The 13703-nt window shown below is 48.7% G+C and overlaps 1 protein-coding gene across 1 annotated transcript in view; it reads left to right on the top strand.

Moving 5' to 3' along the window:
- Window positions 1–13703, top strand: part of WDR19 (WD repeat domain 19) — a 71800-nt gene that overhangs the window by 26968 nt on the left and 31129 nt on the right. Inside the window, exons 15-19 of the mRNA XM_028143671.2 lie at window positions 908–1057; window positions 3404–3551; window positions 3680–3884; window positions 5314–5473; window positions 5839–5949. Coding sequence (XP_027999472.2) covers window positions 908–1057; window positions 3404–3551; window positions 3680–3884; window positions 5314–5473; window positions 5839–5949 — 774 coding nt within the window. The remainder of the gene's footprint in view (window positions 1–907; window positions 1058–3403; window positions 3552–3679; window positions 3885–5313; window positions 5474–5838; window positions 5950–13703) is intronic.

Below are 13703 nucleotides of genomic sequence, written 5' to 3'. Positions count from 1 at the left end.
ACAAACTGTTCTCTAACTTCGTTGTACCATTTTACACTCCCATCAACAGTATATAAGTGTTCCAGTTTTCTCCATCAGGGGTGGGGAACCATTTTCTGCCAAGGGCCATTTGGATATTTATAGCATCATTTGCGGGCCATACAAAATTAACAACTTAAAAATTAGCCTGCTATCTTTGGTCATTTAATGAACTCACCCCTCATGCCTTGGCAGGGCCAGACCAAATGATTTCGTGGGTCTTATACAGCCCGAGGGCTGGAGGTTCCTTACCCCTGCTCTACAGCCTCACAAACACCTGATACTGTCACTCTGCCTTTAGCCACTCTAATGAGTGTGCAGTGGTACTTCATTGTGATTTTAATTTGCATTTCACTAATGGACTAATGATGTAGAGTCATCTTTTCATATGCTTATTTGCTATCTGTTTCTCTTTAGTGAAGTGTCTGTTTGTATTTTTTATTGTTTCTTAATTGGCTTGTTTATTTTCTTATTACTGAGTTTTGAGAATTCTTTATACATTCTATAAAGTGGGTCACAGACCCAAATGTAAAACATAAAACTTTAAATTTTCTAGAAGAAAACAGGAGTAAAATTTTGTAACCTTGGGTTTTTTAGACACGATACCAAAAGCACAATCTATAAAAGAATAAATTGATAAATTGGACTTTGTCAAAATAAAAAAACAGTGTCTCTGAAAGACACTGTTAAGAGAATGAAAAGACAGTTTGTTTTATTTTCTTCTGCCTGTACATTGCAGATATTGTAAATACTATTCTTAGACTCTTTCTTCATCAGAAATACGACATTTTTTCTCTTCATATTAGAAGGTATGTTTAACATAAATGTTGAAAGTATTTTCTTGACTGATTTTTTTTTTTTTTTTTTTTTTTTTTTTTTTTTTTGGTAGACTGGAGTCATCCAGTATTTCTACATTGAAAATTGGCAGTTCGTTAATGATTATCGACATCCTGTCGGTGTGAAAAGGATTTTCCCTGACCCCAATGGGACCACCTTAGTTTTCATTGATGAAAAATGTGATGGATTTGTCTACTGTCCAGTAAGTCTAGAAAAGCTTTGAATGCTTGTTTTTAAACTTATGCAACACATGAAGAAAAGTATTTTTAAATATATTTTACATATAAAATCATTTTCTCGTAAGCAGAGCCAAGGATTATCGTACTTTGTTATCATGCCTGTGATATCATGTTTGTGATCCATTTCATGACTGTTCACATCAAGGAATCTTCTCCCACTATTCTGCAATTTTTCATGTCAGCCCCAGAGAGATATTTTAGGGAAAAAATAGTTATTATATTCTGTACCACTTTTATTTGACCTTCTTTATTGTGCAATTTTATAGTGTACCAGCATGTACATGACTTTCTCTCCAGATGTGCAATAAGCCCCAGAGGGCTGGGACTAGACCCTGTCCTTCCTTCACCTCAGTTGATTTTCCTCTTTCCTTAAGGTCCTGAATACAAAGAAAACGTGTTTTTGTATTAGATGATTAAAAACAGACCATTTTCAGTTAACTCATATTTTTGCACATCCTTAACTTTTTTGAAAATAGATTTAGAAAAAAGGAAATGTGTTTTTACATTATTTACTATTAGAGGCCCGGTGCATGAAATTTGTGCATGGGTGGGGTGCCTAGGCCTGGCCGGCGATCAGGGCCTATCGGGGGCCATCTCGCCCAGTCCCAATTGAGTCCGGGCCGGCTGCCAGACGCCTGCCGGATAGGGAGAGGGACCGTGGGAGGTTTGCCAGCCAGGGGGAAGTTGGCTGGCCATGGGAGATTGGCTGTGGGAGCGCACTGACCACCAGGGGGAGCTCCTGCATTGAGCGTCTGCCCCCTAGTGGTCAATGCACATCATAGCAACTGGTCGACCAGTCATTCAGTCATAACAGTCGCTTAGACTTTTATATATATAGATACTTGGAGTTTTCATTTAATTTTTTTTATCCAGCTAATGCTTTAATTTGTTCACAGTTTACATAAGCCTACAGCTGCTCTTGGCCCATCTTTAGTAGCCGTTCCCGGAGATCTGCTTTACCTTAGAGAAGACACATTCCAGTGAAGACAGCTTTCTCCTCACTATGTACTTTCTGCTCTCTCTTACCTCTCTTCCCTTCCTTTCTTTCTTCCTTTCTCTTCCCTTCATTTTTTTCTTTGATAAATATAACAGGTCACCACAGGAGTGACTGGATTATTTATGCAAAATCTCTAATATGCTGGTTCTTACTCAACCCATTTCTCTCCCAGTCACAAACCAATGAGGGAAAATGACATAAATATAAAGATAACCTTGAGTTCCCTCTACACAATAAGGAAATCCAGTCTGGTACAAATTTCATTTCTGTAGCAGGCCTAAGGAAGCAGAGCTGCCTAGCTTCCCTACGTGGGTTCGCCACAGGTGGGAACTGCTGCTGAGGGTACACAGAGGGGTCCAGGGACATCGGGTATCTGACAGGAGTTAGTCAGAACTGGGTCTGACTACAGGGAAAGGGCAAAGAGCAAGACCTGCCTAAACACGTTGCTACATCTTTCTCTTTTTACAGTTTTCCGTTCCTTGGTAATTTCTCTTAGAGGCCAGTATGACCTCCTTCATAGAGTTGGACTGAGGTATCAGTGAGTTAATCTTTCCATGTTATCAGGCACAGGAGCTAGTTAGCATGTGTTGGTTAAAGCCCTGCCCTCTTTACCACCCTTAAACCCCTCAAATCCGGAATTCTCTCTCTTATTGCTGCTCATCCCCACTCCCTTTTCCAGTTCTAACCTGCAGCTCAGGTATTAAGAAAAAATAACCTTGAGGGGAGTGGGGAGAGGGCAATGGGGGGGGAAGGAACATATGTAATACTTTCAACAATAAAGATTTATTTTAAAAAGAAAAAAACAACCTTGTCAAACAAAATCCACACAAAGAATGACTCCATGAGAGCATGTGTTCTCCCTTCCCTAACATGTGGGTGGGTGTTTGCTTTTATTCAAATTAAGGTTTCTTTAGTAGGCTTGAATTTTAACTGGTTGGGCAGGATACCAGAGGGGACTGTTGTGCCCACAGGAGTAAATTCCTCTTTTAAATAATACCTAGTCTTCTTTCTCTGAGTAGGGCCAGCTTGGAAGGGAAGGAGAAGGAGGCTTTTTTTTTTCTTAACGTGAAGCTTTGTGTCCAGACTTGTAGTTTTGCCTGCAAATTCACCAAATTTTAGATAAAACTCTTGATTTTCCATGTAACTATAGTTTTTTTTCAAGCCAGACCTAATATTGGAACGGTTGGAGTGTTGTGGGTTGAGTATGGGTCCGTAAGCTATGCCAGCTAAGGCTACAGACAGGCTCCTGCCACTTCAAATGATAATGATTTATGTATAGACTGGGGGCAAAACTTTAAATCCTATTTTGTAGGTTAATGATGCTACATATGAGATTCCAGATTTTTCACCAACCATTAAAGGTGTACTTTGGGAAAACTGGCCATTGGATAAAGGTGTTTTTATTGCTTATGATGATGATAAGGCATACACCTATGTCTTTCACAGGAACACTATACAAGGTACTTACTCACCTTTTTGTACATTTGTTGATAAATCAATTTCCATTGCAATGAAATGAAAACATGCCTTTCTGATGTTTGTGCTGAGTATTACCTTTCAACATTAAAATGTCTGTTTTATAATGTAGGATCCAGGGTCATTTTGGCTGATGACACCAAAATTCCCTTCTCTCATAAACCTTTGCTGTTATATAATGGAGAGCTGACCTGCCAGACACAGAGTGGACAAATAAACAATGTCTACCTTGACACTCACAGCTTCCTCAACAATTTAAAAGACGTGGGGCCTGATGAGCTGAGGCAAATGCTGACACAGACCTTAGTGCTGAAAAGGTAGGGTTTTAAATACTTCTCACGGAGCTCGCTTGCTTTGGGGATTGTAAAGGAGATGATAGCACTTACCTCGTTTACTTCACAGGATTATTGTGAGGCTCAGGTAAGATCATGGATATGAGAACGTGTCTGAATTCTAAAGAAAGTCACGGTGAACTATCAGTGCTTTATTCCCTTCGGAAATAGTGCAGTTATTGTTATTTCAACAACACCTTACTTTCATCCTTATAAAGTTTGGTTTGGCCTTGCTTGAGATTTCCTCTTCCTGCCTTTTTCTCTTACATTTTAGGGCCACTGTGAGTTCCTCTGGGGTTCTAATGCTTCCCACCATCTCTCAACTGCTGCTACTGCTGCTCAGGGAGGGTCCTCTTCTGACTCTCGTGCTTTTTCCTGAGTGAATCTTCTCTGCTTACATGGCTTCAATACCATCTCTTCAAGGCTGACTCCAAGTGTGCATCTTTGACTTGAACCTCTGTCTAGCACTGCCTACTAGTCAGAGGTAGTTGGGAGTCCCTGAGCTCCTCATACTTGCCCTGTTTAAAAGTGTCTTTCCCACCCTAGCTGGTTTGGCTCAGTGGATAGAGCGTCAGCCTGTGGACTGAAGGGTCCCGTATTCGATTCCAGTCAAGGGCACATGCCTGGGTTTCAGGCTGATTCCCAATAAGGGGCATGCAGGAGGCAGCGAATCAATGTTTCTTTCTCATCATTGATGTTCCTTTCTTTTTTTCTTCCTCCTTTCTTCCTTTCTTTTTTTTTATTGATTTCAGAGACGAAGGGAAAGGGAGAGAGAGATAGAAACATCAATGATAAGAGAGAATCATTGACTGGCCGCCTCCCACATGCCCCCCACTGGGGATCAAGCCCACGACCCAGGCATGTGCCCTTGACTGGAATCGAACCTGGAACCCTTCAGTCTGCAGGCCAACACTTTATCCACTGAGCCAAACCAGCTAGAGCTCATCATTGATGTTTCTATCTCTCTTTCCCTCTCCCTTCCTCTCGGAAATCAATAAAAATAAATATATTTTTAAAGAGTGTCTTTCCCAATCCTCTTTTCTCCCTCATTCCAATCATACATGCACGTGTCCTAACACAGATACCTACCACACACACACACCAGATCCTTTTCCCCTTCTGTGTTCCCCCATCTTAACCCAGGCCCTCGCTTGGAATAATGTACTATAACGTAACTACTTACTGACTTCTCTCTCTGCTGATAGCCTCAAAACAATCTCATCTATTCTCCACTCTTTTAAAAACGTGAGTCTGGCCCTCTGACTCCCCTACTGAAGACCTTTCAGTCACTTCCACAGACTAAGAAGTGTTTTACAAAATTTATCTAGGGCATGACATTAAAGAACGTATAATCTGAAAATTGCCTGGTAGGGAGCAAAAAGAGTCCCCTGACTAAGCTTCTACTCAATCCTAGGTTTTCTGACGCTTGGGAACTGTGCATGATTCTGAATGACCACGATGCCTGGAACGAGTTGGGCAGAGATTGCCTCCATCACATGGACGTGGAGTTCGCAATCCGCGTCTACAGGGCTATTGGAGATGTTGGCATGGTGATGTCCTTGGAACAAATAAAGGTAAACAGCATATTATGAGAATTATCAGGTTAGGATGTAAATGGTATTTATTCATGCATTTTACATTTCTGTAGTTAATCTTACCTAAGTCATCAACAAGTTAATTGCTAGAACATTACCAATTCTTACTAAGCAAAGTTTTTTGTTTTGTTTTAGTTAAACCTTATGGCCTTGGCTGGGTAGCTCAGTTGGTTAGAATGTCATCCTGAGCCCCCGTCAGGGCACATACAAGTATCAAGCAATGAATGCATAAATAAGGGGACAAGAAATCAATGTCTGTCTTCCCCCTCCCTCTCTCTCAAATCAATAAAAACAAAACAAAAACACAAAATTTGTATTCTCATTAAAGCTGCTTTTATTTTTAGGGGATCGAGGACAACAACCTTTTGGCAGGACATCTTGCCATGTTTACTAATGATTTCAACCTGGCTCAGGACCTGTACCTTGCGTCCAGCTGTCCCGTTGCTGCGCTGGAGGTATGGCAGCAAATGGGGGGAAGAAGGCCATGTAAAGGGGGATCTCACCTTGTACATGGCTAACATTCCTCAGCACCAGACACCACATGCCTTGCCCCTCTAGAATTCAGACTTCAGCTTTAAGGACCCCTGAGTACTCATTAACTTCAAAAATATTTTCATTCTGCATTCTGTGGAGCCATAAAAGGCATGGTATGGTAACATTACCAAATAATTTCAATCTAAATGCGTCCAAAGAGAACAGACTTGATAACTTACACAGACACATACAAATAAAAACAGCCACCATTTATTGAGTGTTCACATGTGCCAGGTACTTTCCTAAGCACTTGATATACTGTTCTTCATTTAAACCTCACAGCAATCCTATGAAATAGTACTGTTATAGTCTCTGTTGTCCAAATGGGAAAACTGAGACGCATTTATCTTTTATTTATTGTATGGAATTCTCCTGTGCTTTAAAAGGTGGGCTAAGGAGACCTGGATTGTGTGTTCAGTGGTTAGAACCTCAGCCGGCACACCAAAGGGTCGCAGATTCGATCCCTGGCCCCAGCACATGTGGGAGGCAACCAATCGATGTGTCTCCCACATTGATGTTTCTCTCTCTCCCTCCCCACCCTCCCTTCCACTCTCTAAAAATCAATGGGAAAAACATCCTCGGGTGAAGATTAACAAAAAAAAGAAAAGGTGGGCTAAGGACTAGTGTACCATCACTAGTTTCCCAGAGATGAGCATTGCAGTGGAAGGACTAGAACAGAGTAAACTACCTAGTTCAACAGAAGGAGGAAGAGAAGTGGCCATAGGGAACAGTGATTAAGAATGTGGACTTGAGCCTGGCTAGCACGGCTCAGTGGTTGAGCATCGACCTATGAACCAGGAGGTCATGATTCCATTCCCAGTCAGGGCACATGCTCAGGTTGCGGGCTCAATTCCCAGTAGGGGGGCATGCAGGAGGTAGCCAATCAGTGATTCTCTCTCATCATTGATGTTTCTATCTCTCCCTCTCCCTTCCTCTCTGAAAGCAATAAAAATATTTTTTAAAAGAAAAAAGAATGTGGACTTTAGAGTCAGACATGTCTGGGCTTAAATCCCAGCTCTGTGCAACCCTAGAAAGGTTATTTGATCTTTCCGTGCCCTGTATCCCATCTCTTTAAAGTTGGGATAACATGCCGAAACTGGTTTGGCTCAGTGGATAGAGCATCGGCCTGTGAACTGAAGGGTCCCAGGTTCGATTCCGGTCAAGGGCATGTACCTTGGTTGCGGGCACATCCCCAATGAGGGGTGTGCAGGAGGCAGCTGATCGATGTTTCTAACTCTCTATCCTTCTCCCTTCCTCTCTGTAAAAAATCAATAAAATATATTTAAAAAAATAATAAAGTTGGGATAACAGTATCTAGCCCACACGGTTATTGTAAAGATTTAAAAATGAGATTAGATCTCTTGGAACTGGGCCTGATCAATAGAAAAGACAAAAGTGGTAGCTGCTGTCGTTACTGTTATTCACCTCAAATCAGCTTGTCCACAACTACAGAGAGGAGGTATTCTGAAAACATATTTGCTAATTTCACAACTTACCCTTTTTCAAATTGTTCTGTAGCAAATTTTCATTTTTAAATGTTAAGTGAACTAAATTAATTTTGTTTTAAGAAAATATTTAGATATTTTAATAGTATTATTTGAGATAACTGGGGACACCCTGAGAAATTTTCAGAACTTGGATGGGTACGCACTGAAGTAGGAAACTGGTTGCTAGAAGTGAGGGCAAAGACGTCACCTTAGCTCTTCCACGTTTAGCTATGTTCACATGTCATGTGCTAAAGATTTGTAAATCGTTGGAGGTGATTGATGGCTTCACAATGGAGAGGGGAGATTGCACCCTGTCGTTCATTTAACCTCACTTTGGAACTGTGCCTGATCAATAGAAAAGACAATCGTGGTTGACAGGTTAGCTAGGTAAAGGAAGTTAGAGGCAAAGCCCTCCTGCCCAGCTCTGCCACATGCTGACCGCACCACTCTGTACAGAGAGGAGGTATTTTGAAGCAACTAGCCTCTTTTGCCTCAGTTTCTGGATCTCTAAAAAGGACACATGGACAATTAATTGCAAAAGGCCTAATTGTAATAAGCAAATAAGCTAATGCCCTAAAACATTACCTGGCAGAAAATAACACTTGGGAAATGTTAGCTATTATTAATTCTTTTCTTTTTTATTTTCTCCTTTTTTTATTTTTTTATTTCTTTATTGATTAAGGTGTTACATATGTGTCCTTATCCCCCGATCCCCCCCACTCATGCCCTCACCCACCCGCCCCGGTGTCTGTGTCCATTGGTTAGGCTTATATGCATGCATACAAGTCCTTTGGTTGATCTCTCCCCCTTACCCCCACCCTCCCCTACCTTCCCTCTGAGATTTGATGGTCTTATTATTAATTCTTTACAAAATGTGTACACTGTAAAGCGAGGAATGAACTCTAAAAGATTCTTGGTTGGTTATATTTGGGATTGTATACCAGACACAAATAAAAGACCTCAGGAGCTAGGGAGAAAGACAGATTCACATTTTATTTATGTTTACTGTTATTCGTGTTGTGATGTAGCTTTAGATTTTCTCAGAAAATAACCTCAATTTCTGTAGTAAAGTACTTCTCAACTTTTTAAGAAGGAAAATGAATAATTTAATTGGTTGATTGGATTAATTTTAATTAGTTTTGAGTACTAAAGAATAAGATTTTGTTGGGTAGAATTGAGTATTTTGTTTTTTATGGAGATTCATTTTTGAAGGTTTTATTAGTTTTCTAGGACAGTTGTAATGAATAATCACCAACTAGACAACATAAACAAGAGAAATGTGTTGAGGTACGGACAGTGTTGAAACTTTGAGGCACTCAGGGGCAATCCCTTCCATGCTTTCCTTCTAGTCTGTGCTGACCACAGAGACCCTTGGCATTCCTTACTTGGGGCTTCAAAATTCCATACGTTTCTGTATCCACGTGACATGCTTTCCTGTCGAGTGTTTTGTTTTTTTATTTTTTTTTTTTATTTATTTATTTTTTTTTTTAATTTCTTTATTGATTAAGGTGTCACATATTTGTCCTCATCCCCCCATTCCCATCCCACCCCTCTCCCCACGCATGACCCAATCCCCTGTTGAACTTAACCGTTGGATAGGCTTATATGCATGCATACAGGTCCTTTGGTTGAACTCTCCCCCTCCCCCCACCCTCCCCCTACCCTCCCCTATCCTCCCTCTGAGGCCCGATAGTCCGATCGATGCCTCCTTGCTTCTGGTTCTGTTCTTGTTCCTCAGTCTATGTTGTTCATCATTTCCCCTAGATGAGCGAGATCATATGTCACTAGATATATACTAATAAGAACTGAATGTGAGACGAGCAATAATAGTTATGCTGACAGGCAAATGAATCAATCTGTAGCGAGCTTCCCCCTGGACCAACAGTTCTTTTGAGACCCAATTTCAATGTCCAGTAGTTCCTTATGTGTACATGTCAGCACTGACCCCTCAGCTCTGGATGGTGGACAAATGGTGGTAATGGAGGTCCGACTCCCTCTGGTTTGGTCTCGGCCGAACCCAGGGGCACGGCGTCACCCGGACTAAGGGGCATGTGGCCTCACCCATACCCAAGGGGCGCGTGGTCTCACCCGGGCCTGGGACCCAGCCTCACCCGGATGGATCCAGGGGCGCAAGGCCTCACCCGGACCCATGATCTGGCTTCACCCGTACCCAGGGACGCTTGGCCTCTCCCAGACCCAGGGGCACGTGGCCTCACCTGGTTCCAGGGACACATGGTCTCTCCCGGACCCAGGGACGCTTGGCCTCTCCCAGACCCAGGGCCACTTGGGCTCACCCGGGCCTAGGTGCATGAGGCCTCATCCGGATCCAGGGACGCATGGTCTCACCCGGACCCAGGGACGCTTAGCCTCTCCCAGACCCAGGGGCACGTGGCCTCACCCGGGCCTAGGTGCACGAGGCCTCACCCGGATCCAGGGACACATGGTCTCACCCGGACCCAGGGACGCTTGGCCTCTTCCAGACCCAGGGCCACTTGGGCTCACCCGGGCCTAGGTGCACGAGGCCTCACCCGGATCCAGGGACACATGGTCTCACCCGGACCCAGGGACGCTTGGCCTCTCCCAGACCCAGGGCCACTTGGGCTCACCCGGGCCTAGGTGCACGAGGCCTCACCCGGATCCAGGGACACATGGTCTCACCCGGACCCAGGGATGCTTGGCCTCTTCCAGACCCAGGGCCACTTGGGCTCACCCGGGCCTAGGTGCACGAGGCCTCACCCGGATCCATGGTCTCACCCGGACCCAGGGACGCTTGGCCTCTCCCAGACCCAGGGGCACGTGGCCTCACCCGGGCCTAGGTGCACGAGGCCTCACCCGGATCCAGGGACACATGGTCTCACCCGGACCCAGGGATGCTTGGCCTCTCCCAGACCCAGGGCCACTTGGGCTCACCCGGGCCTAGGTGCACGAGGCCTCACCCGGATCCTGGGACACATGGTCTCACCCGGACCCAGGGACGCTTGGCCTCTCCCAGACCCAGGGCCACTTGGGCTCACCCGGGCCTAGGTGCACGAGGTCTCACCCGGATCCAGGGACACATGGTCTCTCCCGGACCCAGGGACGCTTGGCCTCTCCCAGACCCAGGGCCACTTGGGCTCACCCGGGCCTAGGTGCACGAGGCCTGATCCGGATCCAGGGACGCATGGTCTCACCCGGACCCAGGGACGCTTAGCCTCTCCCAGACCCAGGGGCACGTGGCCTCACCCAGGCCAAGGTGCACGAGGCCTCATCCGGATCCAGGGACACATGGTCGCACCCGGACCCAGGGACGCTTGGCCTCTCCCAGACCCAGGGCCGCTTGGGCTCACCCGGGCCTAGGTGTACGAGGCCTCACCCGGATCCAGGGACACATGGTCTCACCCGGACCCAGGGACGCTTGGCCTCTCCCAGACCCAGGGCCACTTGGGCTCACCCGGGCCTAGGTGCACGAGGCCTCACCCGGATCCAGGGACACATGGTCTCACCCGGACCCAGGGATGCTTGGCCTCTCCCAGACCCAGGGCCACTTGGGCTCACCCGGGTCTAGGTGCACGCGGCCTCACCCGGATCCAGGGACACATGGTCTCACCCGGACCCAGGGACGCTTGGCCTCTCCCAGACCCAGGGGCACGTGGCCTCACCCGGGCCTAGGTGCACGAGGCCTCACCCGGATCCAGGGACACATGGTCTCACCCGGACCCAGGGACGCTTGGCCTCTCCCAGACCCAGGGCCACTTGGGCTCACCCGGGCCTAGGTGCACGAGGCCTCACCCGGATCCTGGGACACATGGTCTCACCCGGACCCAGGGACGCTTGGCCTCTCCCAGTCCCAGGGCCACTTGGGCTCACCCGGGCCTAGGTGCACGAGGCCTCACCCGGATCCAGGGACACATGGTCTCACCCGGACCCAGGGACGCTTGGCCTCTCCCAGACCCAGGGCCACTTGGGCTCACCCGGGCCTAGGTGCACGAGGCCTCATCCGGATCCAGGGACGCATGGTCTCACCCGGACCCAGGGACGCTTAGCCTCTCCCAGACCCAGGGGCACGTGGCCTCACCCGGGCCTAGGTGCACGAGGCCTCATCCGGATCCAGGGACACATGGTCGCACCCGGACCCAGGGACGCTTGGCCTCTCCCAGACCCAGGGCCACTTGGGCTCACCCGGGCCTAGGTGTACGAGGCCTCACCCGGATCCAGGGACACATGGTCTCACCCGGACCCAGGGACGCTTGGCCTCTCCCAGACCCAGGGCCACTTGGGCTCACCCGGGCCTAGGTGCACGAGGCCTCATCCGGATCCAGGGACACATGGTCTCACCCGGACCCAGGGATGCTTGGCCTCTCCCAGACCCAGGGCCACTTGGGCTCACCCGGGTCTAGGTGCACGCGGCCTCACCTGGATCCAGGGACACATGGTCTCACCCGGACCCAGGGACGCTTGGCCTCTCAGACCCCGGGGCACGTGACCTCACCCATGCCTAGGTGCACGAGGTCTCACCCGGATCCAGGGACACACGGTCTCACCCAGACCCAGGGACGCCTGGCCTCCCCCAGACCCAGGGGCACGTGGCCTCACCCGGGCCTAGGCGCACGAGGCCTCACCCGGATCCAGGGACACACGGTCTCACCCGGACCCATGGACGCCTGGCCTCCCCCAGACCCAGGGGCACGCGGCCCCACCCGGGCCTAGGTGCTCGAGGCCCCACCCGGATCCAGGGACACATGGTCTCGCCTGGACCTAGGGGTGCGTGGCCTCTCTCAGACCCAGGGGCACGTGGCCTCACCTGGACCTAGGTGCATAAAGCCACCCGGACCCAGGGGCGCGTTACCTCTCTCAGACCCCTGGTCGCGTGGTCTCACCCGGATCCAGGGGCTCACGGCCTCACCCGTACTCGGGACCCAGCCTTACCCGGATCCAGGGGCCCACGGCCTCACCCGGACCCAGGGTTCAGATTTGCCCGGACTCAGGGGCACATGGCCTCACCCGAACCCGGAGTCCAGCTTCACCTGGACCCAGGGGCGCGTGGCCTCACCCAAACCCAGGGGCGTGAGGCCTCACCTAGACCCAGAGGCGTGTGACCACATCTGAGCCCAGAGGCTCGCAGGCTCGCCTGGACTCGGGTCTCAGTGGGGTTTCGTCTTCTTGATCCCAATTCCTGTTGGTCAATTCCCTCTCAGCAATTCCTTCGGTCATTTTCTCAGAGCTCCAGGGCGGCTGCCGCAGAACTCGTTGGGCGGCGGGCACGGCAAGGCTCCGGTGTGCCCGGTGCCCGGCGGTGGGCTGGTCCGGTGTCGCTGCGTCGGCCCTTGGGTCTGCAACGGTAGCCAGTCGCTGAGCGTGCGCACCTGGCCACTTCGGGGCATTGAGATTCTTGAAGGACTTGGAGGTCAGCAAGCACGGAGTCTCCCACCCCATGTCTCCCAGGGGCTCGTCTGTCCGTGCTCGGCAGCGAGTGGAGCCGTCCCCTCAGCCGGAGACCGCCGGGGGAACTGCGCCGAGCACGTTCCAGGCCATCATTGTGTCGCCTGAGCCATAGTTCTTAAAGTGTGGACTTTGGGTCACCGGCATCAGCATCATCCTGCGTACCCCTCTCTTTTATTCTAGTTGTAGAGCATCTGCTCAGCCAGCCCCCCGGTCTTTCTGGCTGGTGTCTGCTCTGCTCTCCCGTCGTAGTCTCAATATTGTTGTGGTAGGCAACGATCAGGCTGCCGCCCTATGTCTCCATCTTGGTCCTCCTTTGTACAGTTAAGTCTTGATTGTTGTTGGTGTCACTGGGAGGAATTGTCCTCCAGGCCAATTGGCCGTGAGGACCCTCTTTGTCTATATAGGAAGAGTTGCTGTGCAGGAGACATGTTTGTGGGCCGGGTCTTGATGCAGCAATGCCTTGGCGCTCACTGAGTCTGCCTCTAGAATGCCTCCCTTATGCAAGTGATTGAAATCTGGTGTCATCTCCCACCAACCACTAGATGCCCTCGTTTCTGGGTCTCCAATGTAGTGTGGGTCAGCCACTACCTGAGGCACTCAGCAGGAAAAAGCTTCTGCTCAGCTTGGCTGGGGCGGAGCTACAGGGTGGAGCCTACAACCTTGGCTTCCTGTCAGCCCCGCCCTATGAGGCTCCTGTGTCTGTGTCCCTCTGTATTCCTTGCAAACACCTCTGAGAGAAACGCGCCCTGGAGTTTCGCCCACTGCCA

This window comes from Eptesicus fuscus, chromosome 2 (genome assembly GCF_027574615.1).
Source record: "Eptesicus fuscus isolate TK198812 chromosome 2, DD_ASM_mEF_20220401, whole genome shotgun sequence".
NCBI lineage: Eukaryota > Metazoa > Chordata > Mammalia > Chiroptera > Vespertilionidae > Eptesicus > Eptesicus fuscus.
This window is presented reverse-complemented; position numbering and strand designations above follow the sequence as displayed.